The sequence below is a fragment of the Anolis sagrei genome, chromosome 10 (assembly GCF_037176765.1).
Source record: "Anolis sagrei isolate rAnoSag1 chromosome 10, rAnoSag1.mat, whole genome shotgun sequence".
Classification (NCBI taxonomy): domain Eukaryota; kingdom Metazoa; phylum Chordata; class Lepidosauria; order Squamata; family Dactyloidae; genus Anolis; species Anolis sagrei.
The window spans coordinates 14,767,245-14,790,240 of NC_090030.1; the positions used below are offsets into that span (position 1 = coordinate 14,767,245).

The 22,996-nt window shown below is 42.9% G+C and overlaps 1 protein-coding gene across 2 annotated transcripts in view; it reads right to left on the reverse strand.

Annotated features, from left to right (window-relative positions):
* The window catches only part of LOC132762973 (endothelin receptor type B-like), a 31,524-nt gene that overhangs the window by 2,421 nt on the left and 6,107 nt on the right, over nucleotides 1–22,996 (reverse strand). Inside the window, exons 1-8 of one of the 2 annotated variants that reach the window (XM_067471551.1) lie at nucleotides 22,256–22,269; nucleotides 19,592–20,160; nucleotides 15,494–15,609; nucleotides 12,200–12,404; nucleotides 9,031–9,180; nucleotides 4,895–5,028; nucleotides 1,808–1,916; nucleotides 1–80 (exon numbers count right to left, since the gene is read on the reverse strand). The exon at nucleotides 1–80 is cut by the window's left edge and continues 2,421 nt beyond it. In XM_067471551.1, coding sequence (XP_067327652.1) covers nucleotides 1–80; nucleotides 1,808–1,916; nucleotides 4,895–5,028; nucleotides 9,031–9,180; nucleotides 12,200–12,404; nucleotides 15,494–15,609; nucleotides 19,592–20,050 — 1,253 coding nt within the window. In that variant the 5' untranslated portion in view covers nucleotides 20,051–20,160; nucleotides 22,256–22,269. Of the gene's footprint in view, nucleotides 81–1,807; nucleotides 1,917–4,894; nucleotides 5,029–9,030; nucleotides 9,181–12,199; nucleotides 12,405–15,493; nucleotides 15,610–19,591; nucleotides 20,161–22,255; nucleotides 22,270–22,996 lie in introns of those variants that run through there. The other variant, XM_060756251.2, reaches the window with a different exon arrangement.

A 22,996-nucleotide genomic window follows, 5' to 3' on the forward strand; every position in this document is an offset into this window, starting at 1 on the left:
TTCCACTTTGCAACGGAGCCTTTATCATCCGTTTGTACAATGACAAGGGCTGGTCTTGGGTACCAGCAGCAAAGACAAGACTACAAGAAAGAAGCCAAACAGAAAATATTGTTTAGAGTCAAACAGAATGACCTGTGCCGAGATCATGCAAGCAGCAAACAAAAACATCTGGGCCTACACAATCCTCCCAGGGAAAAAGGCAAATGTAAACCCAAAGGCTGGTCTGTTTAGATTCTACATTCATCCAAAGAGAAATCTTTCCGAAGGATGGAAATGCTAATTGCATCACTCAGTTGTCTCCAAATTCATGATTTTAATGGACTTGAAGACCATCGGGTGAGATTTCGTTCCAATTCTGGGTGGCTTAAAAGCTCGTAACACTGTAGGATTATAGAATCATAGAGTTGGAAGAGACTTCATGGGCCATCCAGTCCAACTCCCTGCCAAAAGGCAGGAAAATTGCATTCAAAACACCCCAGACAGATGGCCATCCAGCCTCTGTTTAAAAGCTTCCAAAGAAGGAACCACGCTCCGGGGCAGAGAGTTCCACTGCTGAATGGCTCTCACGGTCAGGAAGTTCTTCCTCATGTTCAGATGGATTTGTAACTCAGTTTCGTCTTTTGTTGCCCTGATCTCAATCCTGCCTCTGTTGCAAACGTGCTTGGCGGGGACGAGAGACAGGGCCTTTTCGGCGGTGCCCCCCCCCCCCACCTGTTGAACTCGCTCCCCAGCGAAATTAGGTAAACTGCTTCCCTCCTGTCCTTCAGGAAAAAGTTGAAAACGTGGCTATGGGACCAGGCATTTGGATAGTAGGTTGATAAATGATGACAATGCTATGGTAAATGGACTATGGACAGGCTTGTTGACTGTAGAACTCAGACTTAGATTTGGCCAACTAATTGAATTTGCACTATTTTAAATTGTTTTAATTTATATTGATGTTTTATCTATTTTGTAATAGCTGTTTTATCTGTGGATATATAGCATCAAATTGTTGCCAGCTGTAAGCTGCCCTGAGTCCCCCTTCGGGGGTAGAGGGGTGTGTGTGTACAAATATTTGAAATAAATAATAAATAACTAAGATGGTTACACTAGCAAACTAGGAAACCTGTGTTCAAATCCTCATTCAGCAAGAATGCACAAAGGGAAACTGCATCAATGTTGAATGCTAGGAGTGAATCAAGATCTTTTGCTGGCAGGGGGAAGCATATGAACGACTATCTTCCCCATGATCTCAATTCTTTTGCATTCTTATACTGGCCTTAGCTGCAGGCCAGTGGAGGGGTTCATGATATGCTCTCCAACTGACCTGTCTGCTTCTACCACTTCTCCCAGTGGCGCAGTGGGTTAAACCCTTGTGCCAGCAGGATTGAAGACCAACAGGTTGGAGGTTTGAATCTGGAGAGAGCACGGATGAGCTCCCTCTGTCAGCACCAGCTCCCCATGCGGGGACATGAGAGAAGCCTCCCATAAAGATGGTAAAACATCAAAACATCTGGGCATCCCTTGGACAACGTCCTTGTAGACGGCCAATTCTCTCACACCAGAAGCGACTTGCAGTTTCTCAAGTCACTCCTGACATGGAAAATAAAAAACTTTCCCAAACAGCTCCAATGTTTTAATACATTTTATATGAGAACGGTTATTCCTTGTAGTGTGTAAATAGCAGAATAGGCCTGTTTTGAGGAAGGGACACAATCCCAAGAAAGCTTTCTCCTCTTCTTCTTCCTTCTCCTCCCTGTAACAATTTTACCATTCCATTTGGAGACCAACAACCTGTTTCTCCAAGAGTACACTGTTCTCTTACCTGGAAGCAGTTCTTAAATTTCCGACTGACAAAGTAGAGAGCCACAGGATTGATGCAGGAGTTGAGTGAGGCCATGTTGATGCCAAAATAGTCCATGACCAGAAGGAAGCTGGAAGAAGAAAGGAAACAAACAAGGAAAAATTGTGATACCCCAGCTCTAGAACCAAATGGCACAAAATATTGGAAGAGACCACCTCTTGCAGTTCTTGGCCAACATGCACTGGGCTGGCACCAATATTTTCAGCTCACTGGCTGCAAAAGTTGTAGAAGGGAGTGTGGCCTAAGGTGTATGTATATCAGTGGCCCCAACCTGTGGCCCGTGATCCCTCAGTGGTCCCCAAGAACTAAAACATGGTCCCCAGCCTCACTGTTACCACACTGTTGCAACAAGAGTGACTGGTCTCACAAAACCTTATAGTGCCAAGGCTTATTAAATATACTTACTGTGGGCTCTGAAAGGTCCATCCAATCTCTCTGCTTCTGGTGTTCCTCCATCTATGGCAGCTATCTTGCTCTACCTACAGACTAGCTGTCCTCTTCATTTGTATCCTCATAATGATCCTATGAGGAAGGCTAGGCGCAGAGATGGAGAGGCCCAAGGTCACTAATCTTGATTTTTTTTTCCATGTCAGGAGCAACTTGAGAACCTGCAAGTTGCTTCTGGTGTGAGAAAATTGGCCTTCTGCAAGGATGTTGCCCAGAGGATGTCCAGATGTTTTACCATCCTGTGGGAGGCTTTTCTCATGTCCCCGCATTGGAAGCTGGAGCTGACAGATGGGAAGTCACCCCACTTCCCGGATTCGAACTGCTGACCTTTCAGTCAGCAGTCCTGCCCTCGCAAGGGGTTTAACCTATTGCACCACCAGGTGCTCCTACTGAGCTTGATGACAAACTGGGGGACTTGACTGTGGACATTCGAAAGCCACACACAGAGAGAATGAGACATTGGGTGACTTCCTCTGTTGTTGACGTCATGCCATCTCTAGAGCACATGAAAAATGTTTCCACTTGCTTACCATGCTAAAATGACCAATATATGAGCCAAAAGATGAGCATCACAGCATCTGATTGGCAAGAATATAGAATAGTGGTTCTTAACTTGTGGGCTGTGGACCACCATAGGGCTGTGAGGACGAAAATCTGGTCTGCGAGCTTCCTTCCTCTTTATTTATTACACTGCCTGACATTCCTTCCCTGTTGCTGACCAGCCCTGACCCCTTGGATAGACCATGTCAGCTCTAGATGATTAATTATGGTGAGCAGATGACGACTACTAGATGGCATATGTTCTGTATCAGAAACTAGAGCCGATGTGGTCTATCCAATGCAATTTTCTGAATCAGCACCCCAAATAATCAAACCAAATCTAAAGTTGACCAAAAACAGATTCGTAACCCTTTTGGTACTAATGTTGGAGAGTGTTCCCTGGTAAAAAAAGATTGATAAACTGATCTATATAATATAATTAATGCATTTTGACTTTACTTTAACTAGCATGGTATCTTGCTATGGAATCCTGAGACTTGTAGTTGGAAGAGGCACTAGCACTGTTTGACAAAAAAAGGTTGAAGACCTTGTAAAACTACAACTCGCATGATTCCATAGCATTGAGCCATAGCAGTCGAAGGAGTGTACAACGGCATTAATTCTATAGTATAGATGCACCCTTAGTAGAGCAATATGTGCTGTTAGGGATACACCAGGTCTGCTCTTGTAAGAGATAAAGGATGCTCTCTGGAGAATAAACTTTCCTAAGACTTGTTGCAATACCATAAATAGTGCATAATGTCCGTAGGGATACCAAGGTGCTTGTTTATAGAGCTATTGTCCTCCCAACCCTGCTATATGCCTGTGAGATGTGGACTGTCTACAGACGTCACATGCAACTCCTGGAACGATTCCATCAGCGCTGCCTCCAGAAAATCCCGCAAATCTCTTGGGAAGAAAGGCAGACAAACGTCAGCGCGCTGGAAGAAGCAAAGACCACCAGCATTGAAGCGATGGTCCTCCGCCATCAACTTCGCTGGACCGGCCACGTTGTCCGGATGCCTGACCACCATCTCCCAAAGCAGTTGCTCTACTCCGAACTCAAGAACGGAAAATGGAATGTGGGTGGACAGGAAAAGAGATTTAAAGATGGGCTCAAAGCCAACCTTAAAAACTCTGACATAGACACTGAGAACTGGGAAGCCCTGGCCCTTGACCGCTCCTGCTGGAGGTCAGCTGTGACCAGCAGTGCTGCAGAATTTGAAGAGGCACGAATGGAGGGCGAAAGGGAGAAGCATGCCAAGAGGAAGGCACGTCAAGCCAACCCCGACCGAGACCGCCTTCCACCTGGAAACCAATGCCCTCACTGCGGAAGAAGATGCAGAGCAAGAATAGGGCTCCACAGCCACATACGGACCCACAAGAACACTGGAAGACAAGGGGATCGCCTAAGTAAGTAAGTAAGCATAATGTCTAACCAACGAATACATTGAATTATTTGTTATTATGTTATTTTGCACTGTTTTTTTTTTTACTTGAATGGCTTATTTATTTTATTGTGATGTTATTTTTGTTGTTTACATTTTATTTTGCTGTAATGTATCACTGGGTTTGGCCTCATGTAAGCCACTCCGGGTCCCCTTTGGGGAGATGGTGGCGGGGTATAAATAAAGATGATGATGATGATTATTATTATTATCATTCTGTGTTAATATGTCAGCAGCATAAGTTTGTTCTCACCCGCCTTTAGACATACAAAATGTAATAGCTCAAGGACAGAATAGATTCTCCCTGCATTGCAACTACAGACAGTATAACTGAACCATTGTCCTTTGTTTGACATTAATTGGCCTATTTTAAAAGCAAAAAGCACATTCTGAGAATCCGTTACGCATTTGGAAATTCAGATTGGGCTGTTTATTTTAGGCTAACTGTCGTCTTATGATACCTCATGATTGTGTGATAGCAATTTGCTGCCCCGAGAGATTCAGATGAGAAGTTGGAGTATAAACATTTCAAATTTGGAAACTTTTCTTTGACCTCATGGATTCTGGATGTCTCCGAGGTTTGAAGATGTGGCATTTCCGGTATTGATCCTACCTGAGCAGCTCGCATCTATCAGGATCATGTTGGTTGTAGATGGTATTCTTGAGTATCCTGCTGAGGTGGAGGGGCAGCCAGCAGAGAGCAAAGATCATCACCAAGCAGAACACCGTCTTGGCCACTTCTCGGCGCTGAGACCCATAAGCCCAGACATTGAGATTAATAAGTCAAAGGACACAAAAAGGAATATAAATAACTTGAACTAAATGATTATTAATAATAATAAATTATTATTAATAATAATAATAATAATCACTGTTCTACAAATTTTCAGTTTTTCTCAGTTACGGAAACGAAATGTGCCATTTCTTAATAAATTTAACATGCTGAATTCAAATATAATAATTAAATGTGTTAATTGGCTCTGGTTTTTATGCAACAGCTATTTCAATTTTCTCCACAATAGGTAATTCATTAATATTATGATAATGCGCCTAACCTTACTGCATGTGTATAAACCGTGAATATTTACTAAATTTTAGTCAAATTATATTGCCAATAGTTTATACATGAGAAATATTTATTTAATTAGTCTATTGTTTATGTTTGTGCAGCAAGAAACTATATCAGTAGGCCTAAAGCAGTTGAAAAGTCTGAAACTTTAAATGTCGATTTAATCGTGACTTTAGTTTATATCCTGTTTGCTTCTCTTGACTTTTATTTTGTATTCAAGGAAAGGATTCCCTCTTCCAATGCTCCAGCAGTAGTCTGACAGCATTGACGGAGTCCATTGGCCTTGATATCTTTTTTCCATAGTGCTTTATTTACACACGTGCGAGGAGGCATAACTACAGTAAAAAGAACAATGTAAAACGATGTTTAACGATACTGTCTCAGTCTTCAACTGACTGACCCTCACCGTTCAAAAGTCTGGCCTTATATAGGGCTTTCTGGCTTTTGTACACGGCACTAATACTGCGTCATCAAACTTTCTAGAGTATTCTAGAATCTTCCTTAGTGTAAGTCGCAACATGCATTTTTCAACCATACGTGATCACGTGATTGCTTATATCATAAAAACTAGAGCCAATATACATTTTTAAATGTCATTTTCGTTTTCAGCACCCCAAAATCATAAAAGAACAGCTATTTTCAGGCCCGCAACTTTCTAGAATCTTCCATAGTGTAAGTCGCAACATGCATTTTTTTCAACCATACGTGATCACGTGATTGCTTATATCATAAAAACTAGAGCCAATATACTTTTTTAAATGTCATTTTTGTTTTCAGCACCCCAGAATCATAAAAGAACAACTATTTTCAGGCCCGCAACTTTTTCTCCGTTGAACAGTGAAATTAGTTATTAATATTTATTATTATTGTCAATGCAGAGAGGAAGCATGAGAGCCATGTTTCAACATCTTTATTAATGACTTCGATGAAGGAGAATGTGGGAGACAAAGTTTTTTCCAGATCAAGTTGCCTTGAAATTAGGAGGAATGTAAAACAAAGACAAACTCGTTTTTCTCAGAGGCTTAGAGATAAGGAGAGAAAAAGCAGGTGTGTGCAAAGTGATGTCATGGGAGGGATTGAAGCTTTTAAAGTAGTTTCTGGGCTCTCGGACCTTCAGTGGGAACAACGTTGTAAAAAAGGGAAACAGCTCCCAGTTTTCTAGTCCGAAGTTTCTGGTTCCTGTATTTCAAGATTCTTAATTTGATTCCTGACTTCATGTTCTTGGAGGTTTTGCCTTTCTTGTGTTCTTGTTTTCATGTTTATGGATATAACTTTTGAACAGTATCCTGCTTGAGGATTCTTTTGCTTTGTGTTAACTCTAGACCCTGTGGATTGCTTTTTGATGCCTTGGTTCAAAAGCTGATAAACTTTTAAAAGAATAATAATATGTATTCTTATTTTAAAACTATACACCCCTGGCCACACATTGGTGTGGCCCAGTCTGTGTATATGTGTTTTGTGTGTGTATGTATGTGTATATATGTGATTTTGCACTTTCGTCATAATGTATTTTTTATTTTTTGTCTCTTCCACTGTGTTTTTCAGTGTTTTTATGAGTGATAGTCACTTGTTGGCCTAATCGGTGTATTGTGTCCAAATTTGGTGTCAATTCATCCAGTGGTTTTTGAGTTATGTTAATCCCACAAACGAACATTACATTTTATTTATATAGACTAACTGTCCCTGCCACATTGCTGTGGCCCAGTCTGTGTATATGTGTGTGTGTATGTATGTGTGGTTTTGTGCATGCGCTGTAATATATTTTTAAAAGTTTTTGGCCTTTAAAGTCTTTTCTGTTGTGTTTTTTAGTGTTTTTATGAGTGATGGTCACTCATTGGCCTGATAGGTGTATTCTGTCTAAATATGGTGTCAATTCGTCCAGTGCTTTTTGAGTTATGTTAATCCCACAAACGATCCAGTGGTTTTTTTTTTCATCCAGTGCTTTTTGAGTTATGTTAATCCCACAAACGAACATTACATTTTTATTTATATAGATAAGAACTAAGAATAAAAGAAGACTCAGGCAACCTAGGACAATGAATTGGCACAGCTTTGGATTTGGTTTTTAACTGGCGTGTCTAATCAATTGTTTTAATTAACTGTTTTAATGTTTTAATGTATTGATTGAATTGTTTTATGATGGTTTTATGATGGTGATGGCACCGTATGGTGCTTGTTGTAAGGCCGCCCTGAGTCCCCCATCAGGGGTGAGAAGGGTGGGGTATAAATATAAGAAATAATAATAATAATAATAATAATAATAATAATAATAATAATGGACAAAGAAAAAACATGGCTGTGGGTCACAAATGGAACTTTAAAAAAGAAGATGGAGGGCCTGATTCTGGCAGCCCAAGAACAAGCCATTAGAATGAATGCCATCAAAGCCAGAATTGAAAAGTTGGAGACAGATCCCAAATGTAGACTCTGCGAGGAGGCAGATGAAACAATAGATCATATCCTCAGCTACTGCAAGAATATCGTGCAGACAGACTACAAGCAGAGGCACAACACCGTTGCTCAGATGATTCATTGGAACTTGTGCCACAAATACCATCTGCCTGCGACAAAGAACTGGTGGGATCACAAACCAGAAAAAGTTACAGAGAATGAACACGTCAAGCTACGCTAGGACTTCCAGATTCAGACAGACAGAGTTTTGGAGCACAAGACTCCTGACCTCACGATCGTGTTAAAAAACAAATTATGGATTGTCGATGTTGCAATCCCAGGTGACAGCAGGTTTGAAGAGAAACAACTTGAAAAGATGACACAATATGAGGTTTTAAAGATCGAATTGCAAAGACTCTGGCACAAGCCAGTCAAGGTGGTCCCAGTGGTGATAAGCACACTGGGTACAGTACCTAAAGACCTTGGCCTGCACTTAAACACAATCGGCGCTGCCAAGATTACCATCTGCCAGCTGCAAAAGGCCACCTTACTGGGATCTGCACGCATTATTCGCTGATACATCACACAGTCTTAGACACTTGGGAAGTGTCCGACGTCTGATCCAGTACAACAGCCAACAGAGTGTCTGCTGTGAACTCATCTTGTTGTGTTTCTAATAATAATAATAATAATAATAATAATAATAATAATAATAATCTCTTGATCTCATTGGGAATTGTGTTTTGAGCTTTTGCTGCTTCTTTTTGACTTTCCCTTTTCCTTGTTTACTTATTCAATAATAAACTTTTACTTAATTATCTGAACATTGTGTGGTGTTGGGTGAAAAGGTGTTCCAGGGCTACAGTGCAACAATGTAGTGGAGCAATGGATTCAAATAACAGGAAAACAAATTCCATCTAAATATTAGGATGGGAATTGCTGTCTAACTGGAATATGTTGTCTCACATTGCAGTGGAATCTCCTTCTCCAGAGATTCTTACAAAGAGGCTGGATGGCTATCTGTGACAAGGGCATGGGCTGTGTATTCCTGAATGGCAGAAGAGGTTGGAGTTGGGGTCTCTTCCAACTTTATGATTCTACCTTGGAGAGCCAGTTTTACAATCAAAGCAAAGCAAAGTTACTTTATGAACTACAACTTCTACAATCTGGCCAGCATAATCCAAAAAGGGAACACATCCATGTTAATAAGCCAAAGGTCTTATCCAATGCAAAGTAGTATGTCTGGTTAGCCAAGGGACAGGAGAAGTTGTTTAGTTGAAGGACCTTACCCGCTTCATGTGGTTATTGAGCGCAATTCTCATCCCGTTCCTCTTGCTCAGCATCTCAAACGACATGAGGTAGTAGAAGATCCCTGTGCAGGCCACGGGCAAGCAGAAATAGAAGCCAAAAAGCCACCAATCTTTCGCAAGCTTGTAGAACTGCAGACAGAAGGGAAAGCATAAGAACAACTCTTTCCTTTTTCAAATTGAGTCCCAGTCCAATTCAATTATATTGTCTAACAATTAACTGCTGGTGGAAAAAGATATATGACAACTGAGAGACACGTATCAACTTATGGTTGCAATCAAAATGGTGACAAGGACTAGTTGCAGAAGTTTTTAGCAGAAATTAGTGGTAAGATCATGCTGAGATTGCAGATCTCACTTTGCTATCAATTTATTAACTGTAAAAAATAAAAGTTTACTAAAGTCAGCGGTGTCTGGGAGGGCTTTCGCACAGTTAAGACTTGTGCGCCAACTGTGACCGTACCTCGCGAAGGCTGATCTGGCCGGGGTGGTCTATGCCTTGGTCACCTCTAGGTTGGATTACTGTAATGCGCTCTATGTGGGGCTGCCCTTGAAAACGGCTCGGAAATTCCAACTAGTCCAACGAGCAGCGGCCAGGATGTTAACTGGCGCTCCTTACAGAGAGAGGTCAACCCTCCTGTTCAAGGAGCTCCACTGGCTGCCGTTTATTTTCCGAGCCCAATTTAAGGTGCAGGTGCTTACCTACAAAGGCCTGAACGGTTTGGGACCAGCCTACATGCGTGACCACATCTCCGTCTACGAACCCACGCGTTCACTTCGTTCATCTGGAGAGGCCCTGCTCGTGATCCCGCCTGCGTCGCAAGCACGTTTGGTGCGGACACGAGACAGGGCCTTTTCCATGGTGGCCCCCAACTCTGGAACACCCTCCCCAAAGATCTTAGACAGGCCCCTACATCGTCAGTCGTCAGAAAGAACTTGAAGACCTGGCTGTTCCGATGTGCCTTCCCCGAATAGGAAATCTCCAATACCAAGTCCCAGAAGCACTTTATTAGAATTAAGATTGCCACACACTGCACGCTGCACTTGCCTTATAATCCTTACACATCACTTGTCACATCAGCACTTTTAATCCTGTACCATTTACTCTGGCCGGCCCAGTTTTTATTGTGTTTTGGTGTATTGTTTACTGCTGTTGTTGTGTTGTTTTTAATATTGCTTTAATTGTTTAATTTTGCTTTAGGTGTATTGTTATGTTGTGTATTAAGGCCTTGGCCTTTGTAAGCCACATCGAGTCCTTCGGGAGATGCTAGCGGGGTACAAATAAAGTTTAATAATAATAATAATAATAATAATAATAATAATTCTGCAAGTTTGTTCGGCAGCGGAAAAATTGAAATTATTATTACTTTTTTGTGTGTCAGGAGCAACTTGAGAAACTGCAAGTCGCTTCTGGTGTGAGAGAATTGGCCATCTGCAAGGACGTTGCCTAGGGGACACCTGGATGTTTTATTATCCTGTGGGAAGCTTCTCTCATGTCCCCACATGAGAAGCTGGAGCTGACAGATGGGAGCTTACCCCGGTCCCCGGATTCGACCTGGCAACCTTTTGATCAGCAATCCTAAAGGCACAAGGGTTTATACCATTGTGCCATTGGGGGCTCATTGGAAATTATTAAAATTGAACAACACATTTCTTGACAACACCGGAAAGTCAAGAATGTGTATAATTGCATTGACAGAAAACTGACAAATCAGCCAAAAAATAACAAATTACCCTCGCAGACAAGATATGAATACAACGTTCCACATTTAGCAAAAGGATAAAAAACTCTGTCCCTTCCATTGTCCAATAGGAAGCTACGGGAAAGGCCGAGAATATGTTTTTGTGCATGGTTTATTTCTAGATGGAATTTTGAAATCTTGACATGATCTATTATATAAATCCATATAAATCAATGACATCCTCTGTTAGCCACACTATTTTTTTCAGTTGTTTATGTTTTTCGTCTACTAGGCTTGTTTACTGGCATGCTTGCCTTCCAAGGAAATCAACATCATACTTTTTCTCCAAAATGGCCCAAACTCTCCTTCCAAGTGGAGAAGGCAGGGAAGGACCCCAATCTGCACCGGTGACTTCCCTCCTTGGCCAGCACACTCAGAGCAATGGACAACCACCATCTTTCAGAAGGGTCAGGGTTTGTGGGCAGGAGCACCGGCTACCCAAAATGGTCCGTACGGATGTTTACAAAGCCAGCGAGGGTCCATGTACTCCAGGCATGGGCAAACTTCAGCCCTCCAGATGTTTTGGACTTCAACTCCTACAATTCCTCACAGCCTACAGTGTTCCCATGTCTCCCTAAACTACAACCCTCAGAATGTCACAGGAATTGACAATAGCTGTTAAAGTGGAACGATACTGCTATAACTTTGGGGAATAACTGGAGGGACATTAACCCTTTGGGGCTAGTTTTAGACATTTGTTTGATTTTTACAAAAACAGTTAAGAATCATAGAATCATAGAATCAAAGAGTCGGAAGAGACCTCATGGGCCATCCAGTCCAACCCCCTGCCAAGAAGCAGGAATATTGCAATCAAATCACCCATGACAGATGGCCATCCAGCCTCTGTTTAAAAGCTTCCAAAGAAGGAGCCTCCACCACACTCCAGGGCAGAGAGTTCCACTGCTGAATGGCTCTCACAGTCAGGAAATTCTTCCTCATGTTCAGATGGAATCTCCTCTCTTGTAGTTTGAAGCCATTGTTCTGCGTCCTAGTCTCCAAGGAAGCAGAAAACAAGCTTGCTCCCTCCTCCCTGTGGCTTCCTCTCACATATTTATACATGGCTATCATATCTCCTCTCAGCCTTCTCTTCTTCAGGCTAAACATGCCCAGCTCCTTAAGCCACTCCTCATAGGGCTTGTTCTCCAGACCCTTGATCATTTTAGTCGCCCTCCTCTGGACACATTCCAGCTTGTCAATATCTCTCTTGAATTGTGGTGCCCAGAATTGGACACAATATTCCAGGTGTGGTCTAACCATAACAAGCTAGTCAACCAATTAACTTCATATTTTTAAAATCTTGATTTTTTTTTTTTTTACTAATTTAACATTGAAGCAATAGCGTTTCCACGCCTCTGGCTTGGGCTCTCCTCACTCCCTTGCTGTGCCAGTCATCCCAAGTGAGAACATACCATCATGAAGTCAGACTTCTGTTCTGGGTGCAACATGCAGACTATGATGTCCTGACCACGGTAATTCACCGGCACCAGATTGAAGCCTATAGCTTCAGGGATGGCTAAGCAGAAGGCTGCTACCCAAATGAGGGACACCTCCACTGCCTTCCACATGGGAATCCCAATCCCTTGAATCCGATTCCAGGATGCCACGGCTTGGTACCTGCCATTGGGAAGCAATGATATTTCAGCTTTAATGCATGCAGTGATGACAAGCCCTTCAATTAAACAGAGCCAGGCTCTTTCAAAACATTTATTTGTTTGTTTGTTTGTTTACTGTATTTGTATGCCGTGTTTCTCAGCCCGCAGGCGAGTCAAGGCGATTAACAGGGCAAAATTAAATGCTCACAATGTCATAAATACAATTAAAACATAACATATAATAAAAACTAAACAAATCAATAAAATATAAATTCATAGTGTCTCCTTGTTAAAAACATTCTCCGGACGAATTGTCTAATCGTTCCATTTGCCTGTGTCAGTTATTCTGCATTTGCAAACGCTTGTTCAAAAAGCCATGACTTGACCTTTTTCTGGAATGTTAAAAGGGAGGTGGCCAATCTAATCTCGATAGGGAGGGTGTTCCACAGCCAAGGGGCCACCACTGAGAAGGCCCTGTATCTAATTTCCACCAAACGTACTTGTGACGAAGGCAGTAACGAGAACATGGCCTCCCCAGACGATCTTAAGGTCCTAGATGATTCATAAGGGGAGATGCGCTCAGACATGTAAGTTGGGCCAGAACTTTTTAGGGCTTTATAAGCTAAAGCCAGCACTTTTAATTGTGCCCAGTAGCAAATTGGCAGCCAGTGGAGCTGGCGCAACAGAGGAGTAGTGTGCTCCCTTAGTGCCGCTCCTGTTAGCAATCTGGCTGCCGTTCGTTGAAACATTTGAAGCTTCAAAGGCAACCCCACATAGAGCGCATTGCAGTAGTCTATATGGGATGTAACCAGAGTGTGGACTACCGTGGCCAAGTCAGACTTCCCAAGGTACGGGCGCAACTGGCACACAAGTTTTAACTGTGCAAATGCTCCGATCACAACGGATCAAAGCAACTTTGTCCGCAAAGAACTGAGCAAATGCTTCACAGTGGGCTGCCAAGTAGTCAGGGTTCCCATCCTGAGAGGTGGGATTTAATAGGCTTCTGACAACTCTGAACAGCTCTGCTGGACGGTTCCTTGCAGATGCAATATTGGTTGCTAGAAAGGATTTCTGTGCAGCTTTTATTGCCGTGGCATATGCCCTTAGCAGGGCATCTAGCTGTGCTCAATTTGATTCGCTCGGATCCAAACACCACATGCTCACTAGTCTCCTCTTCCTTTGCTTCATGGCTGCCAGCTCCTCGTTGAACCAAGCATCATTTATACCTTCTTCCTTAATTTTAAAAAAATATATAACTTAAAATGCTTATAATAGGAAATGATTAATATGGTGTTGGGGGAATCCTGCTCCACCCCATGGCCTGTGGGCTTTGGGGCCCCACAGGGCTCATTACTACCCCCAATGTTAACATTTACATGAAACTGCTGGGAGAGATCATCTGGAGTTTTGGAGTTCAGTACGATCTGTACGCAAATGATGCCCAGCTCTATTACCCCTTCCTATCTGATGCCAAGGAAGCAGTTCTGCATCTGAACCATTGCCTGAGAAACTGGATGAGGGCAAACAAATTGAAGCTTAATCCACACAAAATGGAAGTACTGCAGGCAGGCCCGTAGCCAGGATTTCGTTTCGGGGGGGGGGGGGGGTGAATTTTTTTCAGGGTTTTTTTTTGGGGGGGGGGGCTGAGTCTGAGTGAAAGAGGGTCTAGCCTAGCAAACCTTTTGTATCATTACCCCAATACCCCCATGCATATGGGATATATTGAGTATGGTGATATGAATAAACATAACAGTTTAAATGATGCACCAGTAAGGCCTTTTCGTGTACCACCATGAGAATTTCGGGGGGGGGGGGGGGCTGAAGCCCCTCAACCCCCCCCCCCCCCCGGTTACATGCCTGACTGCAGGTCTTGCACAAGATCAATGTGGAAATACAATTACAACTTGAGCTGGACGGGGTTACACTTTGCCTGAAATCTCAGGTTCACAGTTTGCAGGTGGTCTTGGACTCCTCCTGGATTCAGACTCGACTAGACTTAATGTCAAGGGGAAGCTTGTGCGCCAGCTGCGCCCGTACCTTGGGAAGTCTGACTTGGCCACGGTAGTCCACGCTCTGGTTGCATCCTGTATAGACCACCGCAATGTGCTGTACATGGGCTTGCCTTTGAAGACTGTTCAGAAGCTTCAAATGGTGCAGAGGGTGGCAGCCAGGTTACTAACAGGAGCAGCACTCAGGGAGTATATAACTCTGCTGTTGCGCCAGCTCCACTGGCTCCCAGTTTGCAACCAAGCACAATTCAAAGTGCTGGCTTTAGCCTATAAAGTCCTAAACGGATAAGGTCCATCTTACCTGTCCAAACGTATCTCTCCTTATGAACCATCCAGGAATTTAAGATCATCTGGGGAAGCCCTGCTCTTCATCTTGCCTTCCTCGCAGGCACATTTGGTGGGGACAGAGACAGGGTCTTCTTAGTGGTGGCCCCTCAGCTGTGGAACTCCCTTCCTAGGGATATTAGATCGCCCCCCTCCCTCCTGACCTTTCAGAAGAGAGTAAAAACCTGGCTCTTCAAGCAAGCTTTCAAAAATCTAGCATAATCAGATAAACACAGTATGATGAAATAACGAACACGGAATGGCTTAAATGATGTAAATGGATAAGGAGTTGAATTGGAAGACATCGGTGTTTATAGTTTTAATGGCATTTATATGGATTTTTATTATGTAATATTAAATCTTTTTCATTGATATGTATGTATGTTGTGACATCTTAATTGTTGCCAATCTGTACACCACCCTGGGTCGCCTTGTGGGCTGAAAAGAGCGGGATTAAAAATGCTGTAAATAAATAAATAAGCCTTTACCTTCACGGGTGGGAATGGGAGGTGGTGGGACAGGGGAAATAATATTTGTATTTTGATTGTTGCATGTTTCTTTTCTTTTTTTCTTTCTCATATATTGCAATAAATTATATACCAGAAAAAGAAAAGAAAATCGAGGTGCGCATTTGGCACATGGGACTCGAGTCAATATGGTATTTGCCAGCAAAACATGGAAGATGCTGGCTGGGGAATTTTTGGAGTTGGAAGGAAAAAAGAACATTTTCCCAGTATGGATGAATCCCAATAGGTTGCCAACAAGGGTGGTCTCTTACCTGTCGATGCTGAGAGCACAGAGGCTGAGAACAGTGATGCCCACAGAGGCCTTCTGAATGAATGGCACAATTTTGCACCCCATAACCCCAAGAGGCAAGCTTGCTTCTGAAAGGAGCTGTGGAAGAGAGAGCATGCCATTAATGGGCCACTTCCAGAAATGAAGGGAAGAAAACACAGAACCGGCATCCATTCCCCCAGGATGAGGGGCCTCATCAAATCAAGATCATGCAAACCTTTCAACAAGCCACAGGTGAAAATACTAGTGAATGAAAAATAGAAATCAGTGTCTGAACATTAGCTAATAAACTCTGAGATAAAGTGCAGTTACATGAGCAAGAATTCCAGTCTCAAAGACTATTCACGGATCTAACAATAGTCTTCCTATATCAATAAAAGTGACTTGTTAGAAGCAAAAAAAATATATGCCTTTTTAAAACAAGTTATTTAATTAACTCAGTTGAAAACTGGTTTACTTTGGATCCGTTTGGAAAGTCTCATTTTGCTCCATGCTTAGAAAACTGGATTATACGCTTATGTGCAAAACATTAAGGAGGTTATTATTTCTTCCATAGTTGAGATAAACTGTATCTCCCAGAATTTAGAAAAATTGTTTAAAGCTCTTATTTTTTTTTACAGGCAGTAGGAATACTGGCACAGGACTACACTGACCATATAATGAAACTGTGTTATCTAATCAGTGTAGACTGTCATAATGCAGTTCAAATTGACTTATATGTCTACACTGACCATATAATGCAGTTTCAATCTGCACTATGTGACAGTGTAGATAGGACCCCAATTTGTAACCAGAGTAAATGTGGTGTAGTGGTTTGAGTGTTGGACTCTGTTGTAGCACAGCAAGCGTCAGAATTTTTCAGAGTAGTGGTTCTCAACCTGGGGTCCCCAGATGTTTTTGGCCTTCAACTCCCAGAAATCCTAACAGCTGGTAAACTGGCTGGGATTTCTGGGAGTTGTAGGCCAAAATTTGGGGACCCCAGGTTGAGAACCACTGTTTCAGAGGATGAGGAGGATGATGGGTGTCAAATTGAGGAGTCTGTGAGTGATCTGAGAGAATTGTAGGCAGATGAGGCCAATGTTCTGGATTCCTGAGCTCGATCCCAGGCAACAGGGGAAAGTGATAGTCCTTGGGTAGATGGGGAGCTTTCCTGTGAAACTAGATTAGGCCTGAGAACAGAGGGAGTGAAGAACAGACAAACTAGATATTCTCACAGAGTCCGTGAGAAGACCTTGAAGTCCAGGTGTATTCGGCATGATTTCATGGGTGCCTGGATGGGTTTAAATTAAGTGGTTTGGCTTCAAACCTCTGAGAGGAGACAGCATTGCCAGAGGAGATGACTCTCCTGTTTTCGCTCTCAAGTTCATGATTCAAGTATTCTCAAGATTCCTGTACTGGCTCATGCTGTAGTTTCCTTGAAGGGTTTATCTTGGAAAAGTTCCTGTTTCCATGTTTACGGATTTGTGTTTGAAATACTGATGGTTTTTGGTTCTCTTGACTTTATGCTCTTTTCTCATTTTTGGATGACTGCTATTTTTGTATTTCCTATTCTACTGACCCTTTTGGAATTGCCCTTTCCCCCTTTTTTATTTGTTTTTTTTAATAAACATTTTTAGATAGAATTACTGAACTCTGGTGTGATGCTGGGTGACAAAGTGTTTCAGTGCTAGAGTATAACAGATCCCAGTTCTGGAAACTATCCTTTCCTTAGACACTGAAAATCATCAAATGGGTTTGCATGGCTGAATGGGGATTTGAACCTGGTCTCCAGATCACCAATGGAAATAGGAGAGAAGATGCAGCAGCATTCAAAGTCCACATCAAACTTGCACTTAATTCCTCATCTGAAGATATTGCAAACAAACCCATCCTAGTCAGAAAATGACAATCAAAAAGTATTGAGAATTTGAGAAGACTGGTGGATGGCCTTGACTGAGAAGATCCTTTTTTACTTAGATCTAATGGACCTAATCTAGTTCAGGCTCATCAACAAAATGCCAAATACAAACTTTGGAATTTGGGATTTTGCCTCCTATTAAAAAGAATTTTTCAACCATATATATGTACATGACAAAATACTTACAAAACTGCATCATATGAAGAGGGGGAAAGGCTCACCAAAAATGTATACTCTAGAAAAAGTGTGTAATAATACCCTTATATAATAACTAGCTGTACCCACCACGTGTTGCTGTAGCCAACCTTCCCTCCCTCTTTCTCTCCTCCTTTCTTTCTCTCCTTCCTTCCTTCCTTCCTTCCTTCCTTCCTTCCTTCCTTCCTTCCTTCCTTCCTTCTCTTCCTCTTCCCTTCCTTTCACACCTTTTCTTTCTTTTCCTCTTTCTCCTTCTTTACCTATTCTTGGACCGCAACTCCCTGCAGTCCTCTTGATCGATCAACCTACCTACCTATCTATCTGGAGGATTGCTGGGAGTTGCAGTCCAGGAATGAGAAATTGGAAATATTCAGGGATTGGGATGCTCTCAAAGAAATCAAAGGAGAAGAAAGCTTGCATCTGGGAAGCAGTGCATTTGGATCATCCTCCTCTCCTAAAGGGCCTGGTCTAGGGGATGCTGGGAGCTGTAATCCGGAAGAGAGTGTGGATATGCTATTGTGTGTTTTGTTTGCCGGAGGAGTCGTTTTTGCACATGTGCTGTAGCGTCTTTTTGCATTTTTGGATTTTAAGTCCCTTCCGCGTCGCAGGCGCGTTTGGTGGGGAGACGAGACAGGGCCTTTTCTGTGGTGGCCCCCTGACTCTGGAACACCCTCCCCAAAGATCTTAGACAGGCCCCTACTTTGGCAGCCTTTAGAAAGAACTTGAAGACCTGGCTGTTCCGATGTGCCTTTCCAGAATAGGAATCTCCAATAGCAAGTCCCAGAAGCACTTTATTAGAATTAAGATTGCTGGCACACTGCACTTACCTTATAATCCTTACATATCACCTGTCACTTCAGCACTTTTAATCTGTACCTATTACTCTGGCCTGGCACAGTTTTATTGTGTCTTGGTGTATTGTTTATTGCTTATTGTTTCATTTTGCTTTAACTGTTTTTAATTTTTAATTTAGGTTGTGTATTGTTATGTTGTGTTTTGAGGCCTTGGCCTTTGTAAGCCGCATCGAGTCCTTCGGGAGATGCTAGCGGGGTACAAATAAAGATAATAATAATAATAATAATAATAATAATAATAATAATTTTTATGAGTGATGGTCACTCGTTGGCCTGATAGGTGTATTGTGTCCAAATTTCGTATTAATTAGTCCAGTGGTTTTGGAATTATGTTAATCACACAAACGAACATTGCATTTTTATTTATAGAGATATTTACAAAGATGTTTGCAAATATTTATGGGGAGAGCTCTTTCTTTTGACATACTTTGCCGCATTTGCAAAACACTGGGAAAATAAGTTTGGCAAAGTTTATGAATTCATGACAAACTAACTGATTGGCCCTAAAGGGGAGCGGGAAGGAAGGAGAACCCTCCACATGCTCAGAGCTCATGTGTTTGTAACTGAAGATGGCTCCTCGCCAAGGTACTTTTTTGGCCTATGTTGATCAGGAGGTTCTTGGCGAAGATCCAAAGCAACATGAAACATCTGAGTGGGTCTATGAGACCGATACATTCCAATGGGATATTTTGCCCCCTGGGCCTCTCTGTTGAACACATAAGCAGCCTAGTTTTGTTGCCTTTATGACATCTGACTAACCTTTGGCTCTTAAATTACACAACAGTAACTCTATTATATCCCTTGTTGCAAAGCCCAAGAAGCAGGAGGATTCAAAGAGGGTTGCTCTCATTTGAACGTTAGTGGTCAACCGTCCCAAATAGTTTTGGGTCTCCCACTCTATAATTAATACATGCTTGACGCCACTTGAATGGCCATGGCTCGATGCCAGGGTATCTCAAGAGTTGTAGTTTGGCGAGGCACCAACACTCTTGGGCAGAGAAAGCTCAAGATCTTGTAAAACCATGAAATCCGTGATTTCGTAGCACTGAATCATGGCAGTGAAAGCTGAGCAGTGTGATAAACTCATCCAAGTATCTGGACACCTAAACATTCAACGTTTAGGCAAAGGACTTACCTTGTACGTATTGATGGGCAAGCTAATGAGAATGTACAGAAGGTCCCCAAGTGCCAAGCTGGCAATGAGGACATTTGGCCCATTCCTCATACACTTGTTCTCATAGATGATTCTTAGCAGGGTAGTGTTGCCAATGATGCCCACGATGAAGATGGTGCAGGACACAATAGTGTTGATGTACTTAAAGATTTTCCGGATCTCTGTCGGCTTGACACACATGATTGACGGACGTGGGGCTTGTGTGACGACAGCCTCTCCGAGGTCTCCAGATTGGTTGGCAGTGCTACTAAAGTCCAGAAGGATGCTGGGCTGGAGACGGCTGTACGCTTGTTCTTGCTCCAGAACCTTCAAAGGGATGGCACTGTCCATGTAACTGTTGGTTGTTTGGCTGGAGACGCCCAGCACCTTTAAGTAGGTTAGGTAAAAGGCCAGAACGAGTGAAGGGAGAAAAGAGGCCATTGAGAAGTAATGGTTAAGGTCCAGCCAGAGTTTCGTATGAGTCGCTTGGTCACAGCACTAAAGACACTCTCTCTCGAGAAGTCCTGACTTCTCTTCCAGAAGGAAGGGATCTGCATTACAGGATGGAAAAGAGAGAGAGATATCAACTATAATAAAAAATTTCTTTGGACTTTGGTATTGTTCCAATAGAGCAGGTATGAACACCATCTCTCACCATCCTCTCCTTCCTTCCGTCTCTCTTTCTTTCCTCCTTCCTTCCCTTCTTTCCCTCCCTTTTTCTCCTTCCTTCCCCACTTTCTCCCATCTGCCCTTTCATCCTTCCTTCCCTCCCTCTTTCCTCCCTCCTTCCCCCTCTCTTCCCCTTTTTTCCTTCCTTCCTTCCTTCCTTCCTTCTTTGTTCCCTTCTTTTCTTCTTTCTTTCCTTCCTTCCTACCGTTCTTCCTCCCTCCTTTCCGTTTTGTCTTTCCTTTCCTTCTCTCTTTCCTCCTTCCCCTCCCCTCCCTCCATTCCCTTCCATCCTTCTCTTTCTCCCTCCTTCCCTTCCTTCCTTCCTTCCTTCCTTCCTTCCTTCCTTCCTTCCTTCTTTCCTTCCTTCCTTCCTTCTTTGTTCCCTTCTTTCCTTCTTACTTTCCTTCTTTCCTTCTTTCCCTCCTTCCTACCGTTCTTCCTCCCTCCCTCCCGTTTTGTCTTTCCTTTCCTTCTCTCTTTCCTTCTTCCCCTCCCCTCCCTCCATTCCCTTCCATCCTTCTCTCCCTCCCTCTCTTCCTTCTTTCCTTCCTTCCCTCTTTCTCCTTCCCTCCCTCACTTTCTCCCTTCCACCCTTTCGTCCTTCCTTCCCTCTTCCCTCCCTCCTTCCCTCTCTCTTCCCCTTCTTTACTTCCTTCCTTCCTTCCTTCCTTTTTTCCTCCCTCCCTCCCTTTTTGTCTTTCCTTCCTTCTCTCTTTCCTCCCTCTCCTCCCCCCATTCCCTTCCATCCTTCTCTTCCTCCCTCCCTTCTCTTTTTCCTTCCTCCTTTCCACCTATGAGATGTTTACCTGGGAGAAGAGATGGTAGAAAGGGAACATGAGAACCATGTTTTGAGATTTCAAAGAGTGTCCCATTGAGGAGGAGGGGAAAAACTGACATTCTACTTCTCTAGAGACCAGGGCACAAGGGAGCAATGGGTTCAAATAGCAGGGAAAGAGATTCGACTGAAAAGATTAGAAAGAACTTCCTGAGTAAGAGCTGTTAGAGAGAGGAGGCTGTCTCAGAGTGTGGTGGAGTCTACTTCTCTGGAGGCTTTTCCACAGAGACTGTCTATTGGGAGTGCTTTGATTGTGCCTTCCTGTGTGGTAAGGGGTTGGACTGGATGGCTCTTGGGGGTCTCTTCTCAAGGATTACATATAATGAGTAGCCAACACTTTTCCTCTCCCATCCATCATCTCATCCTGACCAAGACAAACCCTTTTGGGATCCAAACTTTTCTTGTCTGTCCTTCACTTTCTGCCTCCAAAAGAGACCAGGAAGGAGAGGAAAGGGCAGGGAGGGGACTTGCGGCCCCCCAAGCTAGAAAGTTTGCCTATGCCTGCATGATGAAAACGTAGCAAGGAAGACACAGTGGTATCCTCTTTTTCAGTGTCATTTCCACCTGAGATAGCATGGATTTGAACATACAAACTTGCTATTCCACTACAGTTGTGCTATCAGTGATAACGGATACATGCTGAATGTAGTACTTTTAATATTGTACCACTGCTGGGCCTCAAGACTTAAAATAACGTCAGCAGCTCTAGATGATTAAATATGGTTTTCAGTGGGCGAGCAGATGGCGACTCCTGAATGGCATATGTTCTATATCAGAAACTAGAGCTGATGTAGTCTATCCAAGGCAAATTTCTGAATCAGCACCCCAAATAACAAAACTGAATCTAAAGTTGACCAAAAACTGATTCGTAACCCTTTTGGTACTAATATTAGAGAGTGGTCCCTGGTCAAAGTGGTCCCTGGTAAAAAAAAAAAAAAGTTGGGAACCACTGCTTTAATCACACAGTTGTGATGGTTCACCACTTTGTGATCCTGCAGTTGTCACACTCTTGTAACCGGGACTGTGGCGCAGCTGGCTGGGTGTCAGCTGCATTAAGATCACTACTGACCGGAAGGTCATGAGTTCGAAGCCAGCTCAGGTCGGAATGAGCTTCCGGCCAATTTGTGTAGCTTGTTGTCAACCTTTGCAGCCTGAAAGACAGTTGCATCTGTCAAGTAGGAAATTTAGGTACCACCTATGTGTGGGGAGGCTAATTTAACAGATTTATGAGGCCATAAAAAATCTCCAGCAAAAGCATGCGGAAAATGCGGAAAATACTTCATCAGTGTTGCAGATGGATGGTGAAGCGACAGCTCCTCTGGAGGCCAGAAAATTGGAATGTTAAATAGCCTCTGACTGTCTGTCTATATGTGTGTGTGTCTATGGCATTGAATGTTTGCCATGTATGTGTGCATTGTAATCGACCCTGAGTCCCCTGCGGGTGAGAAGGGCAGAATATAAATACTGTAAATGAAATAAATGAACTCTGCTTTCATGCAGTATGGCTATTTTTTATTATAATATTTAGAGCAATTTTGCAATTCCAGCTTCATAAAACAAACCAAAAAAAGAGGGCAAACATAACCACAGAAAATGGACAGTGAAGGGGAGAGGAGACTCCCACCCACTGATATCACTTTACTGCCATTTTGCCAGCAAAAAGGTGAAAGAGACCCATGGCAGCAAGTTAAGTGATGGTTTTATCCATCAATAGCTCAGGATGGGATAATCGCAGTGAGGAGGCCGACTAGCAGTGGGAAACATACAACATCATGCAATAGGGACTTCACCACAAGGCAGTGTTGCAGTTGCAATGCCACTTTGCCTCTCTTGTGCAATAAAATCCCATGTTTGGTTCTGGGCAGTATGATTTAAGAAAAATA